We start from the raw sequence: 20,287 nt of genomic DNA on the forward strand, positions 1-20,287 counted from the left end.
AACATTTAAAATGCAATTCTGCATCTTCCGTGAACAATTCACCGTAATCTCAATGTTTAATGTCTCATTAAAGACAAAGACAAACTATTTTTAACCTTTGAGTTTAGCTGCAGCTTCGCCACCGACAAGAAACAAAGATCTGGGAGTTTGGGATTTCATTTCACCTGCGTTCACATCCTCTCTTGAAATGTGTCTTGGACCGAGTGTGTTCCCGTCCAATCAGAATACAGAACATGGAATAATCCGGTTCATATCCTAAGAACACTCTGCGGAACATGGAAAATGAATAAATGAAACGCAGCAGCCTCCAACAAAGCCGGTGCATATTTTGCCTGGTTGAATGCGACCCAGATAGGACTATAAAGAGGAGTTATCCCTTCTCCCGGCACACAGTCATTACGGCTCCCATCTAAGCTGCCCGTTATGTAAATAAAGAAAAACACAGAATAACAGAGGAGTGTAATGTGTGTGGGACACGGCTTAGGGAAACAAACGGTGTGGGACGCATGTGGAACAGAAAGACAGAGGGAGAGAGAGAGGCAGAGAACATGGAGATTAAAGAGAAGGAAAAGAAGAGAGAGTTTGCAAACAAAGAAACATCTTTTTTTACCCATTAACCGAGTCATTAGCGACCCGACGTGGAGCTGAGCGAAACCCCCGAGGCTCCCGGGGCTTCTTTTCCTTTCCAGATCAACACTATTAGACAACGAGAACAACTACAACATCTACACCGACGAGAACAACAACAATTGTGCTATAGTGACACGGCACCCGACACACAGAGGATGCACATCATTAACACCACAGCCAGACGCACGTTAGCACACGCTGCTCAGGCTGTTGTGTCTCTGCTGTTGGGTGGGCTCGCTTCGGCTGCACCCCCCCAGGAAACGGGGCGGAGTCAGGGGGTGGGGACAGGAAGCCCCGAGTCACTGAGCGCCTCCACACGGGCGCCTGAAGACTTTTCAAGTTTTTAAAATGGGTTCAGGTGAAGAACCCGAGTCTGCAGCCGAGCGGCCGGCGTCCACAGAATCCGTTTCCTCGTGTGGATGAAAGGAGTTTTATTTTGAAACAGGAAGGCGATCCTGGAGTAGCTGCGGTTTTGTGGCGATGCTGTTTTGCGGCTTTGCAGATTACGTTTTTTTTTTATCGTACAAAACACAAACACTCAGCACGTCGACACACTTGCGAAGCTGAAGGAACACGAACGAAGCGGCTAGCATCGCGTCCGGAGTTTCTGTGGGTTTTTCTTTTTTTTTTGTCACATTCGAAAAAAAATCCGTCTCCGTGATGCAGCTACACACACAATTACCCACAATGCACCTCTGCCACCACAGGTTTCCCTTTCGTCCGCTTCACAACAACAACTTCTGACAAGTTTCTTTCGATCCTCTTTTTGTGAGATGACAGAGTCGAGCAGAGAGGACAGAACGATGGCGTCTCTTCGATCAGGTCGAATGTGAAGCAGGGCGGTGTTTATAGCTGATGGCGGCCATGTTGATTTATTCGCTGCTGAAGGGGGGGGGGGCAGGCTCCTCCCACTTCCTCCACCACATCTCCGTTCCCTATTCTCAGCGCCTCATCTTTCCTTTCCTGCGACCTCAGACGTAAATGGCAGTCCGGGAAATGACGGAGCCGTCTCTCTGAGACTCCATGTCGTCGTCCAGGTACACGCCCATTTCCTCCTCGCCGCCGTGGCCTCGGTGCACGTGATAGGCCGGGGGAAGCATGTTCCCGCCTCCCCCGACGCCTCCGAACCGATCGTACTGCTCCTCCTCCTCCTCCTCCTCCATGCTGTCGTCCAGGTCGAACTTCCTCCTCTCCGCCTCCCCCGGGTCGGCGCTGAGGAGGATGTCGTGGGCGGACGGCGGCTTGCTGGCGGCCGGGTGGTGGAGGTGGAGGTGGTGGAAGTCGTTGGCCTTCTCCGTCAGCGTGCCCGTGGCGTCGCAGCCTTCCCGGTACGTGTAGACCGGCCCGTTGTTGTTCGCTCCCGTCCCGTTCTTGCCGCTGTTGCTGCCGGCGCCGCTGAAAAGCAGCCGAGCCTTGTTGCCGTAGTTCCCGCCGTTGCTGCCCCCGCTGCCCGTCGCTATGGAGTCGCCGCCGCTGGGATAGCCCCGCCTCTGCTGCCGGCGGCTGCGGCTCAGCAGGACGGCAACGAGCGTGACGACCAATAGCAGGGCCAGGAGGGAGCCGATGACGGCGCCCGCCACCACGCCGGCGCTGAGCGGATCCTCCAGGGCTTCTGCAGAGGGGATGGAGGGGTTGGAAGGAGGGGTGGACAAAATGGGTGGAGGAAAAGAAAAAAAGGGAAAAAAAGAATTGACGGCTGTTTTTTAAGTCTTGCTCAGGTGTGGAGGAGGTGTTCTTCTGGTGTTGTGAGTGTGTTGTGGTGAGAGTGTCGTCCTCTACGTGTGTTACAATCCTCTTACGTGTGTGTGCTGGTGTTCTCCTGAGTGTGATCCCTCAGTCAGTCAGTGCTGGGATCAGGCTGAACGGAGCTCATTCACTCTCCCAGGGGCGCGTTGCATTCTGCAGACATCTCGCTCAACAAACACACAGACCAGCGGCTGTGTGTGTCCAGCTGCTGGCACTCCAGTCCACCCCCCCCCCACCCCCCCCTCTGCCAGCCGGGGAAAAGCCTTTTGTTCTACACTTCATGTTGGTGTGAGCCAAGTTTGCCCGTCTACTATTGTTTCAGTGGAAGATTGAAACAGAAAGGAGAGATGGGTGAACAGCGTCGGCAGAGAGAGGTTTGTGTCGGGCCTCATGCTGTTATGGGTTACAGGCCGGGCACAGCCACACACACACACACACACAGACACACACACACACACAGACAGACACACACACAGACACACACAGACACACAACAGAGAGGTTATTTGAAGAGGGTCAGTGGAAACGAGGACAAAGTCGGGCCCGGAAAACGCCCACGATGTTTAACCCTCCCATTATTGCCCTCTGTTTCTTTCCCACCCTCCTTATCATCGCCACTCCTCCTCTTCCTCCTCCCATCATCTGCTTCCTTCCTCTCTTATCGGTCAGCCGGTCCGAACCACCGGGCGGAGCGGCGGCACACAGAGGTAAAAGGTTCTCACTGTGGAGCAGGACTCACAAGCCAGGACATTAATAAGAGGATTCTCTGCAGAGAGAGAGAGAGAGAGAGAGTGAGAGAGAGAGAAAAGATCGTGTAGGATTTGTATGAGTAATTCATGATGGGCTTTAAAAGAGGAGAAAGGAAAGTGTCAAACCAGGAGAGGAGAGGAGTTGCTCCTCCCGTGCAGAGCGTCTCCTCCTCCTGCTCCGAGTCGCCTGCTGGCTTCTCTAAGGGCTGCGGTCGGGCCAGTGGAAGACGGAACAGCAGGAAATCTGAACCCCTTTCTGTTCTATGCAAATAACAGCGAGGTTCTGCCAGCGCTCCTGGCAAACACAGCAGTGAACGCCAATCAAACAATCTGAGCTCGGCTGAAACGAACAGCGAGCCGGGTGACGAGCCGGGGCAGCGGTGAGGGAGTGAGGGAGCGAGGGAGCGGGAGTCTCTCTCTCCCTTTCTGAGGAACCACGTCCGCCATCAAATAATGATCTGAGCGACGCTGACAAGAGTGAATTATGCTCACAAAAGCAGCGGGGGGGCGTTACTATAAGTGAGTCTGGATTGAGAGCCTGTGATTTATACAAATTGTTCATTGTGAGGGTAGAGGGGAAAAAGAGACGGGGATGAAAGAGGCGATGGATTGGGCACAGGGAGAAAAGAAAATTGGAAGAGGGTTTTGTGGTGGATGGAGAGAGGAGAGGAGAGGAGAGGAGACGAGAGCTAGGAGAGAAGAGGAGACGAGAGCTAGGAGAGGAGAGGAGAGGAAAGGAGACGAGAGCTAGGAGAGGAGAGGAGAGCTATGAGGAGAGATGACGAGAGGATAGGAAAGGAGACGAGAGCTAGGAGAGGATAGGAGAGCTATGAGGAGAGATGACGAGAGGAGAGGAGAGAAGAGGAGACGAGAGCTAGGAGAGGAGAGGAGAGCTAGGAGAGAAGAGGAGACGAGAGCTAGGAGAGGAGAGGAGAGGAAAGGAGACGAGAGCTAGGAGAGGAGAGGAGAGGAGAGCTATGAGGAGAGATGACGAGAGGAGAGGAAAGGAGACGAGAGCTAGGAGAGGAGAGGAGAGCTATGAGGAGAGATGACGAGAGGAGAGGAGACGAGACGAGAGCTAGGAGAGGAGAGGAGAGCTATGAGGAGAGATGACGAGAGCTAGGAGAGGAGAGGAGAGCTATGAGGAGAGATGACGAGAGGAGAGGAGAGGAGAGGAGACGAGAGCTAGGAGAGGAGAGGAGAGAAGAGGAGACGAGAACTAGGAGAGGAGAGGAGAGCTATGAGGAGAGATGACGAGAGCTAGGAGACGAGAGGAGAGGTGTGAGGAGAGGAGACGAGAGGAGAGCTAAGAGGAGAGGAGAGAGGAGAGGAGACGAGAGGAGAGCTAAGAGGAGAGGAGAGAGGAGAAGTCTCAGATCTCTTTCAGACCCTCTCCTGCTCGGGTCTCACGTGGGAACCAGGAGGTTGTGCCCGGGTGAGACAGACGGGTCCGGCTCCCGGGACAGGATGTGATGTCTAAATTAGGGGACAGTGTGTGCTGATCTCCAGCTGATGTGACAGAAGGCATTAACGATGATGGATCCAACTTTCCCTGTCCTACTTTCCTCCCTCTGCTAACTCGCAGACCGGACTGCAAACACAACGTGAGGCCAAAATGTTATTTATTGGGCAATTTACACTTTAAGCATTAGTGACATTTATCAGGCGTCTGAGTCAGAGACAGCTGAATAATGGCGTTTTGTGGAAGGTCTTTGGTGGCTGCCGTCCTTCCGTTAATCAACTACTTTAAATCCCATTATTCCGTAAAGGCTATAAAACAACAGTGTTGGTAGGAAGGTCCATTAGAGCAGGCATGTTCATTTTTCACCAACTCCTGGGTCACATGCAGGAGCAGCTCGGCTCTATCTCCAATTTTCAAAGTCTAAAAACGGAGGAATGAAGATTGATTTTCCAAAAAGCAGAAACTAAAGCCACCTACTCCTCCTCCTTGTCTCATGGCTCCGGACGAACCTTTCAACTGGTGCCACTGGGGCAACTGGTCGAGCCAGAACATGATCTGTGTTGAACTTCAGGATTGTTTCATCGAGTTATTACTCTCATATAATGGCTGGATAGAAGTGGGGAAGTTTTAATCTAAATCTGAACAGAAAACAAGTTTAGAGTTTCCAACACCTTCCCTTTCGTGCCACATGCTTGCAGATGGTACTTTTAACTCTTTACTGGCACAAAGGATTAGTTAAACAGATCAAAGTTTGTAGAGTGAAAGTAGCGAGAGGTCAATTGAGCCAAGGAAGAAGAAAACGTGCACGAGGAAAACAGCCTGATGAACATCCAGCAGCATTTTAAATGTAAAAATCAAAGTTCCTTGTCAAAGTTCCTAGTGAAGTCTTAAAGTTCCTTTTAAGACCCGACTCGTTCCAGGTGTGACATGCTGCTCTATAGCATCACAACCCTTTTCTACTTGTCCTGAATTAACTCAGTTTGGTAAATGGGTTCAAATCTCCATGTCAGGGAGCTCAAAGTGTCGGGGGGGGGCACGTAAGTTCAGCATGTCACCTTTTGAGGTTTAATTCCTCCTGGAAATCCGAAAAAGTATGTTTATGCAGGAAATGACTTTTTTTCTAAAAGCCAGATCCAAGGTTCCCTCCGGTGCTCTGACATCAGGCTTCTCATCCGGAGCACTGATGGGTCCGAGATCGACTCCGACAAGACGCTGCCAGATCCACGATCACTGTCAGAGTCACGGCTCTGCCAAACGTCTTTTACGAGACGCTTTAGTAAACACCGCGCTGTGAACACATTCTCCAAATAAAAAGTGCTACACAAAAAAAAGGCAACACTGTCGTTAGCAGGAAAATAGGCCACGCTTGTCATCCTGATTTCTCATCAACAGCAGCAGCCTGCCTGCATTAAGAAGCACGGTGATAAATGTCACAGAGAGAGGCAGGGGAGCTTATATCAGTCTCTGTATTAGTGTCATGTACGTGGAGGAGATTAGGGAGAGAGGGAGGGAGGGAGAGAGAGGGAGCGAGAGAGAGAGAGGGAGAGGGAGAGAGAGAGGGAGAGCCATGAAAGCAATCCATTTCTACCCAGCTACACTCACTGCGGTAGGGATAATCTAAATGAGAAGATTTGGGATGTGGGGAGGAAAGGTGCAAAGAGTTGGAATGGTAGAGTGACGCTGTGGACAAACAGGGGGAGAGAGAGAGGGAGAGAGAGGAGAGGGAGAGAGAGAGAGAGGGGGAGCGAGTAGTGAAACAGACGATCCCAAATAATCTTTTGTTGATCTGCGTCAGCCTCTCTCTCTCTCTCTCTCTCTCTCTCTCTCTCTCTCTCTCTCTCTCTCTCTCTCTCTCTCTCTCTCTCTCTCTCTCCTCTCTCTCTCTCTCTCTCTCTCTCTCTCTCTCTCTCTCTCTCTCTCTCTCTCTCTCTCTCTCTCTCTCTCTCTCTCTCTCTCTCTCTCTCTCTCTCTCTCCTCTCTCTCTCCTCTCTCTCTCTCTCTCTCTCTCTCTCTCTCTCTCTCTCTGCTCTCCTCCTCACGACTGAAACCAGGCCTGAAAACACACACAGCTGCTTCAGCAAACACACAATGAGCCAGAGGCAGCGACGACAACAACTCCACTGTGGGAACTCTCATTAAAAGCAGCTCTCGGTCAAGGACGCGGAGGAGTGGATCCGTGAATATGCTCCGAACACAGATGTCACAGTCGCCGGCTTTGCTTTGTGAGGTTACACTGAGGTAGAATATTAAAAATGGATTCCAGGACTGAACTTCAATCAAACCTGGAAGCATCAAGTCGAGTTCCCTCTGCTTCTCAGCTGAGTTCTGAGCTTCTAACCAGCCTTTGTTGCTTCCAGCTCTTGCGGTTTATCCACCTACACAATACGATAAGATTCAATATGATATCTGACTCCGCCCCCTGCACAGACACTTTGTGCTTCCACCTTCAGAAAACACAGAGTTTTGATCATAGCACTAGAAACTTCTGTTTTACGGTTCAATGCTAAATTTCTGATATGCTTGTTGCGTGAACGTGCACAACGAAAGCTCCATCCAACCTGAATCCTACCATCCGGCTGAAGACAGTACAAATATGTATTATCTGTAAAAAGGTGTTTCCTGTGTTTGAGTGAAGGTTTCAACTTTCAACTGATTTTGGTTATTAAAAACACGAGTAATAAAAGCATTTTCAGTCCGTGAGTTCTCTGCTTTAAACACCTTTGTTCTCTGCTTGAGTTTTGAGTCGATGCTACACATACCTACAACTCTGGGAAGATGTTTCCTACACAAGTGTCACACCCGGTGCAATGCTCTGTGATCCATCGACAAACTACAGTAACAAGATCCAAGTCCTGATTGCATGTGTAAAGCTGCGTGTCCCGGGGGGCACAGGCTCATAACCGCAGCAGATGTACGCGGAGGTGGGGGTGGGGGGGGGTTGGGGGAGGTGAATGTGATCACGGTGGGTTAATGGGAGCCAGAGGCGACGCAGGCGAGGAATCACAGATGTACAGTGGGAAGAGGGAAGAGGCTCGGAGAGAAACCTCTTTACAGACCCAGCGAGCAGAGATAAATATTCCTCCGCTGACTTTGACGTGATGCATCACTGAGGTGTGGCTCGCTTTCCATTTGAAGAAATACACGTGGGCTGTTTTCTGGAGCAGACAGGTGGAAACAAAGCATAATGAAGGAGACACGCCAGAGAAGGACATGCACCAATAAGGACGGTAATGGGTTTACAGTTTTCCGGTCGATGTCGGAACACAGAGAACTGATCGTACTCATGCAGCTTCTGACCGAGTGTGATTAACATTTATTCATGAATGACAAAGCGCACCGTGCAGTTTCTTTTCTTCTTTCCAGGAACACTGTGTTCAGAACCGGACTTCAAGGCAAGGTACACTTATACCTTGAAGATATTAATGTAATATGAGTGTGAGAGAGAATTGTCTTTCAGGGTAATTTCATATAATGGAAAAACTGAAAGAATTGAATCGGTGAATACGTTGCTCGTGCCGGATTTCTCATTTTCCAACTTGGATAAGCTGAACTATTGTCGTGTATTCACTAGAGTTAATGATTTTAGCATGTGTTTAAATACAATGACAGGCTGATATATATGATGCTTATCTTCGTGACTCTCAGACATTCCCAGAGAGTCCTCCAGATGTTTATTCAAGGAGGTCTGTCCCTCTTTGGAAAGACCTTTTACCTAGGGAATGACCTCTGACCAGCAAATGGATGGGGGTAAAGGGAAGGTCCTTGACCAATGCATTTTCATCTTCATGTGCAAAACAACTCCTTATTTAGGCTGAAGCCCTGTTGTGTGATGTCATGTTATCTCTAGTTTTGGGGTCCCACCTCCCACCTATAAAACTTCTTGCCCTGCAGGGAGAAGAGAGACTTCACTATTGGCTTGTGATGTCTCCGGGTATACCATGGTATCCGTCTGAAACTTCTGTGTAATAAGCATTATTGTACTTGTAAGTACTGGGTCCGCGGTCCTTTCCTTCATCATCAAACTTCTACAACCACATCAACCTCTCGGCCGACCAGAATATACTTCACCATACAAAACATATTTATTTGAACAGTTTGGGTTCTTTAATTTCCTGGAAAACCATCATCCTCTGGGAAAACATCCCAGTTAATGCTGCCCATTTTCTGCTAAATGCACTCCACTATGTTAACACTGTAATCCTGTCCCACTCATGATGGAGGAATGTGTAGTTCATCCTCAGAGATCTGATGTGATGTGGTTACAGCTGATTACTGCACTGTAGTGAAAAGGTTCAGTTTTCAGGTCGTCCTCTCTCGTCTTCACGAAGCAACAACCACAGAAACCATCCACACATCATCAGTCACACTCACTTTACACACACACACACACACACTCACACAGCTTAATTACCCTTGATTACACAGACAAACTTGCACACAGGCAGACACACAAACACCAAGAGCCACACTGTCTAATCAATTACTCCTGATTATCCCTGATCTTCACATACTTCATTTAGCGCACATCTCAAATCCCGCACGAGGCCCCGGCTCCGCCCCCATCCCACCGCCGGTGTTTCCATGACGATCTCAGTCATTTCCTCACGCAACCCTCTCACTGAGGAAAATTTCCTGCCGAAAAATCTTCTTCTATCTCGTCTCCTCATCACAGATCCTCTCCGGTGCTTTTCATCTCCGGATCTCTTCCCCGTGCTTTTTTTCATCAGCGGAAATAATGAGAGAAAGAGAGAATAAACTAAAGAGTAAACTGCACAGGAGGAGATGGAGAAACGGAGTGAGAGGAGGAAGTCAGGATGACTATTTGAAGCATCTTGTTTTTGGCCTCTTTCGTGGCCCATTGCATCTCAGTGCGCTCGGTCCTCGGAGACTCAGGGTTTTAAAAGGATGCTCTCTGACACAGAGCAGGCAGATGGGATGAAAACAGCCCAGACAGACGGGAAGGAGAGGCAGAGAGAGAGAGAGGGGGTGAAGGAGGGTGAATGGAGATGATGGATAGATGGATGGATGGATGGAAGTTGAGATAAATGGGTGGATTCATCTCCTCCAAGCTCATTAGCCCCTTTTAACCTTGAAGGCTCATCTGCGTCGCTTCTTTCTGCAGAAACACTCGTTCAAAACTTACAGAAACATCCACGTGGGAGAAGCATCTCCGTGCACGAGCACACACACATTAACCGCTCGCACGTACAAACACACACATTCGCACACACACAAACACACAAACACACACATACTCGGTCTAATTAGGTTCTGCTGCATCTTTTGGCCCCCTGCAGAGGTTATGAACTTCAGGAGGTTTCCCATTTGCCTCTCCTCCTCCTTCTTCTTCTAGTTCAACACCCATTTAGTCTCCAGCTGCTGCACACACACACACAGTCGCTCACTGAAAAACTCACACTCATAAACACACACACATAAACACACACACAGTCGCTCACTGAAAAACTCACACTCATAAACACAAACACACACTCTGCAGACTCTCTGACTTCTGGCTGCATTCACCTCAATAACAACCCTCCGCCTAAAGGGAACTCTCACACAATTTACAGCCTACACACACACACACAGGAGAATATGACCATACAAAAGCCCAATGACTCATCTTTGACAAGCTTTGGGCAGCGTGTGTGTGTGTTAGTACACAAGCAGAGCGCTGAGCCCTTTTTCTCCTGAACTCTGACACAACATGATAGGAATGTGAGTCCTCGGAGGCAGCGAGCTCCAGCCGGGAGTTTTACTGAGTGTGTGTTAACTGTGGAGTTGTAAAACGCAGTCGTAAAGACACAATGCACTACAACAAAATGGAAGCAACACAACCTGATATTGATTGAGTGCACGGAGCAGATGTTCACTGTCTGCTGTGATGTGCATTGACTTTAAGACTGAATGCAACGTGTGTGTACAAACCTTTAAGACCCGGTGCAGTGTTTCTAACTTTGTTTTCCAGACATGAGACTGAAATACTTGCAGAAAAGGCTAAATGTAGTTTTAATGACGAGTGAGCTGTTGTCTAAGTTTTATTTCAATAACCTATTTAAATCTTTGCAGATAAACAAGGTCAATTCAAGCTTTTCAATTTGCTCAATTCACAAGAGCTGTATTTACTTGTATTCCATTTGCTCGTCCATTAGTGGGTTCTTTGTAATTCTCTGTTCTGCTTCAGTGACCAAGGTTGAACTGGAAAATAGGAATGTAAAATTGAACTGGTTTTCATTCTGTTGCTGGAATTAAACAAGTACTTGTGATGAAAGGGTTTCGAGACCTTTGGGCCCTTCAGTCTTTTATGAGCTCCTACATGAGCATTCATCAGGAAATAGTGGTTTTATTTCCTATTAAAACACTTGAAGACCTTCTGTTACAGATGCATACTTTTCATCTGACATCAGTGCCATGGTAACACCCCCCCGCCCACCCCCGAGCGCCCACACACACACAAAGGTGTAATGGAAATGTCTCCTCAGCATCATTACACAGTCTCCATCTCACCGTGAGACGTCCTCAAGCAGAGGATCATTTTGAAATGTGTTTCTCGTGTAAGACAAGATCTGTGACCTTAAGAACCGGTCGGGTGTGGATCAGTGAACGTCTCAGAACGCTGCCGTGATCACACTCACTGTCTGTGAGCCGCAGCTCTACACTTTAAGACTTATCACAGTTAAAGAGTGCAGTGAAGTGGTCTGTGCCTTAGTAAGTCACATTCCACCAAACTAGCAAAATGGGTTCCTACTGTGATGCCACAGACAAACCTGGAATAACTAGATTAGAGCTTCGATGCTAGTTTGGTAGCTACAGAAAGAACAAGAGCGTTAAACCAATCTGCCAGTTTGAGAATTCTCCATCTGAGGGTCAGGATTAACTCTGGAGATGGGAGGAGTTCAGATATCCACAGAGAGCTCGGAGTGGAACCTCTGCTCCCTCAGGACGAATGGAGGACACATCGAAAGTGTCCTGAGACCCAGGGGAAGACCCAGAACTCAAGGGGGTCCACGTATCCCATCTGGCCTGAGGAGAGGGAGGACCAGAAGCCCCTGGTTCCCCCGGCTGCCTCTGCAGACCTGATCTATGTTGATTGATGGATGATTCCAGTTTGATCTCTCGATTCTACGTGGACTGTTTGTTTGGTTTTATGGTTTATTTACTGCCTCACTGCTCGATTACAAGAGAAACCAGAGAAAGAGAAACCACAGCCTGTGAGTGAAAAGCTACAAGACTCTTAACTGCCTTGTTTACTGAACACCAGCCCGGAGACCTACTGGAGGAATAAGTGATTCCAGATCCTGTGAGGTCATCTCAACTTTCTGTGAGGACAGGAGAGGAAACTGTCGGTTCTGCAGAGTTCCTCGGGTTCAACACTCAGCTTTCCAGAGATCAGAACCTGTTTCCTGGATCGGATCAACATCAGTTTATAAACTAACACATCCTCGAAGCTTTGGGTGAAGTCCCACATTCGGAACAGATTATATTCTCCTAACAAGCGCACACCACAAGGCTCTTGGATGAGGACACAGACTTTTACTTCTTGGTTTGAGTTATTACGACTTCACCTCCACAGCCAAACCAACTTAACCAGACACATAAACATGTCACAGATTTAATAAAATGCTGCACCCACGACCAACGTGTGTTTTATTATCTCAGGCGAATCGGAAAAAGATTCTAATTACCTTGTTGACTAAAAACAACCCTGATAGTTGCACTGTAAATTATTTGAAGTTATGAGTGGGATGATGTTTTGTATATTTTATCTCCGGAGCCTGAAACTTTGAATAAGCACAGATGATAAAAAATGGCCTTTGTCAGCCGGCCGTGTCCAAATAAAGAAGCATTTAATGCAAATCTGTGGTGATCCATCACCCGACTGGTGCTTACTCACAGCAAGTCGCTTTCACACGTGCACACACACACACAACACACACAGACCCACACGCAGAGTCGCACACGGAGACGTCAACTTGAGTGGGTTCAGTGGTTTAATGAACATTATTGATGGCGAGGCTACAGCGTCGCTGGTGTAATTAGTGTGATGTCTCACACCTACATGTCTGCAGCTTTATTAATTCAGTGCAGATTCTACCCATTATGCATGGGAATCTGTGCACGTCACATGCACACGCACACGCACATACACACACACACACACACACACACACACACACACAACTCAGCACCAGCCCAGCACTTGTGTCATAATCCAAAGCCCCGGTAAGTGCTCTTGCTTTCACACCCGGCCTGAGCTGCATCCTGCACGGAATTTGCATCCCTGCTGAAGTGTGTGTGTGCACAAGTGTTTGTGTGTTGTGTATTTGTGTGTGTTTGTGTGTCTGTGTGCCACTGTTGTGCACTGCCAAATATATTTTTAGTTCTTATTCTGCTTGGCTGAATGCATGAAGCTGATTGGATCCAGACCTTGGCTGTTGATACTGATCAACAAAACCAGCTGAGTGAAAAACAGCCATCAGCCTCCCTCTCTCTTCTCTCACTCACTCTCTCACTCTCTAACTCACTCTCCACTTCCCCATCTCCCCCCCTCCACTCTTCCACCGTTCCCTCTCACTTAAATGGGGGTGGTTTGTGGTCGGGTGACTCATTTCTAAGCAAATCTGGACCATGGGAGAGAGTGAAAAGGGTGGGGGGGGGGGCAGAGAAAGGTTTAAAGGGGCCCAGGAGAGTAGAAAGAAAAGAGGGGGAAAGAGAAAAAGAAAAAGAAGGGGGGAAATGAATATGTGCAAACCCAGAGTGGACAGGATTAAGGTCGCTAGAGCCACTGCTCTTTTTGCTCCTCTATTACCCCCCCCCCCGATCTGTTCATGAATATGATCAGCAGAACAAAAATGAAAAGCAAACATCTAGACAGCGATAATTCTCTCCGCCCGGGATTTACTCCTCCAGGAGATCCGTGAATGTTTCAGCACAAGGACACAAAAACAAATTATGATACAATCGTGTGTGTTAATATATGAGCATGGATCTGGGGTTGTGTTATTGATAAAGTGCATCTGATCGACATGTTGGAGGTGGGAAAGTAGAAATCAAGTCATATTGAATAATTATCAACTTACTTGGATTTAAACTGACGGCAAAATAATGAACTGACTTCGGTAAAATAAGGAAAAGAAAACGAAATGAATATTTCACCATAAAAAAATGTCAAAACAACCGTCTGCAGTTTAGAGATCCAGAGAACTCAACGTTCTGCCAGCTGTCGATGGCAGAATATTTAAATCCTGAGGAAATAACTGCAAAAATAAATTCATCGTTAATTATCTATTTATTTTAATATATAATTTTTATTGTGCAATTCATTTGGCTGGGGGAATCCTGCAAAAGTGAACATGGCTGCACGACAAACCCAGAGATACAGCTTCATCACCTCCTCCTGAGCAGGTTTTATAACACAAGACATGATGTGTAGCTGCTAGTTGTCGAGTGCTGATGGTAAAAAATTAAACTCAAGATAATTCTTTGGAAATGTTGTAATACGTCACCAGAACAACAGCAATTAGTCGTAATTACAGCAAACGAGCAATTTCAAGTTTCTCTGTTCCTGTTCCTGTCAGACGCAAACTGAAATTTGAACATGTGGGAATCAGAAGTGGGACTAAAGTGATGATGAGGCTCCAACAAAACACTTTAATATGTTGTCATTACCTCAGCATTAACACACTCACACTAGGGCTGCTCAATTATGGAAAAAATCATAATCAGGATTTTTGTGGACAAAAACGAAATCAGGATTATTCAAACGATTATAAATATGTGCCCTTATTCTGAAGTCTATGCTTTATTTTTTTTAATGACTAACCGGAAGTACCAGCCACTTCCGGTTCCGGTAAACACCGATTACGGCTGCGTGTCTTATTCCTCCGTGAAACCAGGATATCAGTGCCTGGTTATTCAAACCCTTAATGAACCCTCTCATCGTTTGACCCAATAATCGTAATAACGATTACAGCACTCACTCACACACACACACACACACACACACACACACACACACACACACACACACACACACACACACACACACACACACACACACACACACACACACACACACACACACACACACACACACACACACACACACACACACACACACAGACACACACGCAGGTTTCCTTTGGTCAGTGAGATCAACACCAGACTCTTGTAAATTGCTGAGTCAGCGGAGTCGTGGACACTTGGGGATCGAGCATCTTCCTCTCCTCCTCCTCCTCGTCTCCTCCTCCTCCTCTCCTCCTTTACCTCCTGCTCACCCCCGCTTCCCCTTTGCTTCCTGAAGGTCCGACCTTCCTCCTCTCCGCCTCTCTCCCTTTCTCCCCCCCCCCCTCTCTGCATTGATCAGTCTGTAGTGGATTAGCTGCAGATCCTGATAGCAGCTCCGACCCCGGCCGGCCCTGAACGAGCCCTGCTGGCTGATTGAAAGACATCGCACCAGTCTGCAGGATTAGAGGCTGCTCAGTGTTGCCCATTATTACACACAAATGCACACACACAAATAAACACAAAAGAGACACAAACTGGTTATTGTGTGAGGCCGGGGGAGAACATCTTGCGATTGCAACACGGAGAAATGAGAAATGAGAAATGAGAAACGATGATCGAACCCAGAACACGACTGGGATGTTTGTGTTTGTCTCTGCAGAGTTATTGTGTGTCTGTGTGAACGCACTGTATCTGCTTTTGTTGTCCTTGTTGTCAGCGTGTATGTGCGAGTGTGTAGCTGTATCTGCATGAGGCGATGAACTCTATTATTAAAGAAATGTTGGGAGCTGCTGAACTGTGGCTCAGGGTCTTTAACATGGAGATGGAAAGAAGCAGCAGAAGAGCAGAGGTAATCATGGACCCTTCCCCTGGAAAGCTTCAGCTGCAGATAACACAACTCACATCTCTGACCCGGAGTCCGGTGACTAACGAGTCGGGGGTGCAGTCCGGCGCCGAAAGAGAATAACACACAATACAACCCTGTGTGGAGGAGAATATGAGAATATGAGTTTCCTCGTGTTGCAGGACGACGATTTGTGCGTCTGTGCCACATAATAAAACCACAGAATCAGCGAGCACACACACCGCAATGTGCAGTGTGTGTAATGTGCAGCACACACACACACACCGCACTGTGCCGTGTGTGTAATGTGCAGCACACACACACACCGCAATGTGCAGTGTGTGTAATGTGCAGCACACACACACACACCGCACTGTGCAGTGTGTGTAATGTGCAGCACACACACACACACACCGCAATGTGCAGTGTGTGTAATGTGCAGCACACACACACACACCGCACTGTGCAGTGTGTGTAATGTGCAGCACACACACACACACACCGCAATGTGCAGTGTGTGTAATGTGCAGCACACAATCCCTCTGTGTGTGTGTCTGGGTTGAATTATTACGTGTAATTCCGCCTGGAGCCAGACTGCAGAAGTCTCAGCAAAACCAAAAACCACAACTACTGAAAAGAAGAAAGGGGGAGGAGCTGGAAAGCAGTGGAGCCAGTAACCGTGACGACCCCACCCCCCCCTTCTCTTCTGACTGGAGCAGAGAAAGAAAAACTCTTGAAACTCTCGACTACATCATCCCGCTCAGGCCCTCAGCGCTTAAATATTTAGTTAGAGAGACAAGCACCTCTCTTTCAAATATTTAGACGATATACCAACGCAACACTCAACCCCCCCCAGCCCCTCCCAGCCCCTCCCAGCCCCCCCAGCCCCTCTGCTCCTGCTCCATCTCTGCTGGATGAGAATCCATAATGCATCCTGGTGGATAACTTTCAGATTGGGAGTCGAACACGACCGGTTTGGAAGTTTCTGACGTGAGGTTGTGTCCAAAATCACTCAGAGTCAAACCTAGAACCGCCGCCCCCCCCTTACCCCCCCCCCCGCTAACCACTGACTGTTTGTTCCTCTTCATGTTGTATCTCATATTCACATGAGGTCACTGTGACTGGGGTCACTTCATGTTTGAAGGTCAAAATTGAAGAGATTTCCTAAAGTCAGACTTGAGTTTTGTTCAAGAGATCTTGGTTCGTGTTTTTCTCTTTGTCCACTAAAATGAAATCAGTTCCTCTTTGACTCTGTAAAACATAAACACCCCCCCCGACCACTTGCTAGCACCACGACAGAGGTATTAAATGAATTTTGCTTACTACTCCGGTTATCGCTGTAGCACGATTAAAACGTGACATATGAAAGCAGCCTATAATGACTGAAGAAACCCAGGAGTATTAGAGCCAGTGAGCTGTTCTGTAATATGGGTCGAACCAACTTCATGGTCTTGCTGAGGAACCTAACTTTTAAGTTTATGAGTCGGCTGGACCGCTCGACAAATCTAATAATTGATCTTATGACAGACCCTGACCGCAGCTCCGTCAAATACACATCCAGGATCTGGGAACACTGGCATGAGTGCCTTGTTTAGCCCTTCTTTCCCTGTATATTTTTATGTAATGTATTGATTGTATGTATGTATGTTGTTGTTTTTTTCTCTGTGGGCCTTGAGCCTGTATTAAAGGTTATCATATCAGCATCAGTTAATATTTAAACGCCACTGTGCGTCTTTTCCCACAAAAACAAAAAGACAACATTTTGTAACTGCTACAACTTTCAGGCCTTTTCTGATTATTCCCATTTTTCTCCGGCATGAGCTGCAAATGCTGCTCGGTAAACGACCAACGGTTGCACCAACTGTTCCTGATGCATTGTGGGATACGATGAGCTCACTCTATACGCTATAATCATTCTACACATCACTATAACAGTGGAGTGTAGAGTGAGTGATTTGGACTCAGCATGTGATTCCCAGTGGGTTCAGTCCTCACGGGTCCTTCAGACTCTGAGGACATCAGGAGAACAAGAGGGACGTTTCAAAGCTCGTTCCCAGATCCGATAATCGATCGACCTCTCTGCTGCTCCACACGTTCTCACCCACAAATACTCCCAGGGGTCAACCCAGAGCTGGAGACACTCAGGAAGGAGCCTGTTCAATATCTCACTCTGAGTTTGAAACCTGGTCATTAAGTCTCAGCAGGATCAGAGCCGACCTTTCTTCTCCCAGACTTCCAGCCGAGGATCAGAAAGATCTTTCATATTTCTTAATGTGTCCTGGTGTAAAAGGAGTCGTCGGATTCCTCTTTTCAAAGACTCACTCAGATCAACGTTTCCCTTCACAGGATCTCAGCAGGTGGAGGCGTTTTCACGGCTCCTCTTTGAGTTTCAACAGAACAGTCCTTGATAAACCAACACCTGTGAACCTCTCCAGGAGCAGAGCAGCTGTCTCAGCTTGTTTAAAGAAGTCCTCTGCTCCTCAGGTCTCACCAGGTTCCTCTCTGGTTCTTTGTCTGCAGCTTCTGTCTTGAAGGACAAACACAAGTGGACCCGCCGCCGGCTGAGACTGAAACACCAACGTCTGGCTCGCTTCCCAGAAAATAATCTCACCACCAGGCCGATGGAGAAACAACAACTCTTCATTCTGTGGAGCCGACATGCCCCCCCGTCCCTCTGTGTTCACCTCCTGAACCATATCTCTGTTCATTAGGAGTTCATCAAAGCTCTAATCCCCTCTGTTGATTCTGCTCATTTGTTCCTGGACCACACGGCCACTTCCACAAAGTTACAGACATTATGCTGTGTGCGAGTATTTTGTACTACAAGCTAATTAAAGGCCTGATGCTGATCACTTACATGGACCGACCACCAGGGGCAGGGGTTTTCAAACATTCACATCTAATTCAAGTCGACCCTTACTGCTGACGGCAAATTAAAATAAGTTTCAATGCCAACACGAGAACCGCTAGCTGTTTAGTTTAGTTGAAGCGTGAAACTGAAGCATCGGACTTCTCGTCGCTTGGTGCCGCTGTTACGTCTTTTAAAAAACAGCTCATCACCAAAGTGCAATGCATCCTGGGACACGTTGGCGCCTGAAGGAGCAGATTTGCTGGAGCGTTCGGAAGGAAACATTTGTCGGCTTGTAGGAGCCTTGGAAACAGAGACTTTCAAACTTTTCACCTCACACACTGATGTACATGGACCTACCACAAGGAGCAGGAATTTTCAAACATTCACATTCACATCTTCTTCAAGTCGACCCTTACTGCTGACGGCAAATAACACAACCAGGAAGTTTCAATACCAACACGAGAACCGCTAGCTGTTTGGTTTAGTTAAAGCGTGAAACTGAAGAATCGTACTTCTCGTCGTTTGGTGCCGCTGTTACGTCTTTTAAAAAACAGCTCATCGCCAAAGTGCAATGCATCCTGGGACACGTTGGCGCCTGAAGGATCCGATTTGCTGGAGCCTTCGTTTCTCGGGTTGGAAGGAAACATGTGTCGTCTTGTAGGAGCGTTGGAAACAGAGATTTTCACCTCACTGCTGTTGCACTCACACACTGATGTCGGGCCTGAACTGCTGACCTTTGAATAACAGAACACCCCCCCCATTCTGCTTGAACAATATGCAGTAGCTCTTGTCATGTTAAAGAAATGCCAGACACGCTGTATTCTTCTTTTACTGCCTGAGGCCGAATCTGCAGTTTGCACTGATACAGTTAGAATTTTAAACGTATTATCAATCTGTATTCACGACTCTACAAAGACAACGAGTCCTGGATGCTGATTGGCTGGAGGATGTGATGAGTTTCCAGATAATGACTCTGATGTTGAACTCACAGCTGGAAATCAACTCCTTTCAGCCGTTTAGCTTCTCCTGCTTGTTTAGCTAATGCTCATGATTATTCTGATTCAATGAACAAAAGGATTTTTAAGGAGCAAACTGCACCGATAACATAACTAACATTTTAATTGCTAGCATGTGGGATAGTCCAACTCCACCCACGTGTAAAAAACACCAACTCTCACTGATCCGCTGCCTTGCATCGGGGGGGTAATTAGTGTCTGTGCTACAGGTCGTTTTTTGATAAATATTATAATTTACCAATTTTCTAATTATTTTCTACCTCAGTTAATGTTTTCCTGCATTTTCCTTCGTGCTTTCAAAAACCCACCGACACGCGGCAGGACCTCGAGTCAATCAGTTGGATTCTGTTGTTTGTTCAAAAGCAAATCAGCGACAATATTATGCAAATAAATGAATATTAAAAGTAACACTGGGTCGTTTTTATACATTAAAATAACAGTAAAATCAGTTTAATGGTACACAAGCGATATAATATGTCAAATGGAAAGTCTGTAGTTTTTTTGGTTTACCTGCAAATAATCTACGACAAAATCTCCCGGTTAAAGAAATAAAATGTTTATCTGCGATTTCTAAAAATGTATAATTACGTCTCAGTTGTTGTTCTGCTTCATAAGATCTTCTGTAAAAAGTTTATTGGTGTAAAATAAAAAAGTAGAGGTGATTATTCTGTGATGGCTGCACTCACCTAACAGCTCGACAGCGCTAAATACATCCGGCACTTTACCCACAATGCACCTGGAGCAACACCCTGTGGGTTGATGGGATGATTACTGTTCCATTAAGAAAAGAATCATTGTGAGCGTTTCCTCCTGACACATTTAACTCTCATGGTGATAAGTACACTAACATTAAATACACTAACATTAAATACACACATTTCCTTCTCTCTCTCTCTCTGAGCCCAGCGCCGGGCGAGCTAATCTGTGGACTGGGAGGTCATCGTGCTGTGAGAGAGATAGAGAAACAGAGTGAAGTCACCG

The 20,287-nt window shown here is 47.3% G+C and overlaps 1 protein-coding gene across 1 annotated transcript in view; it reads right to left on the reverse strand.

Annotated features, from left to right (window-relative positions):
• Positions 1–1,582: 1,582 nt before the first annotated feature.
• Positions 1,583–20,287, reverse strand: part of pvrl2l (PVR cell adhesion molecule related 2 like) — a 48,238-nt gene continuing 29,533 nt past the window's right edge. Inside the window, exon 7 of the mRNA XM_061092488.1 lies at positions 1,583–2,242. Coding sequence (XP_060948471.1) covers positions 1,602–2,242 — 641 coding nt within the window. The 3' untranslated portion in view covers positions 1,583–1,601. The remainder of the gene's footprint in view (positions 2,243–20,287) is intronic.

Source organism: Limanda limanda, chromosome 19, assembly GCF_963576545.1.
Source record: "Limanda limanda chromosome 19, fLimLim1.1, whole genome shotgun sequence".
Classification (NCBI taxonomy): domain Eukaryota; kingdom Metazoa; phylum Chordata; class Actinopteri; order Pleuronectiformes; family Pleuronectidae; genus Limanda; species Limanda limanda.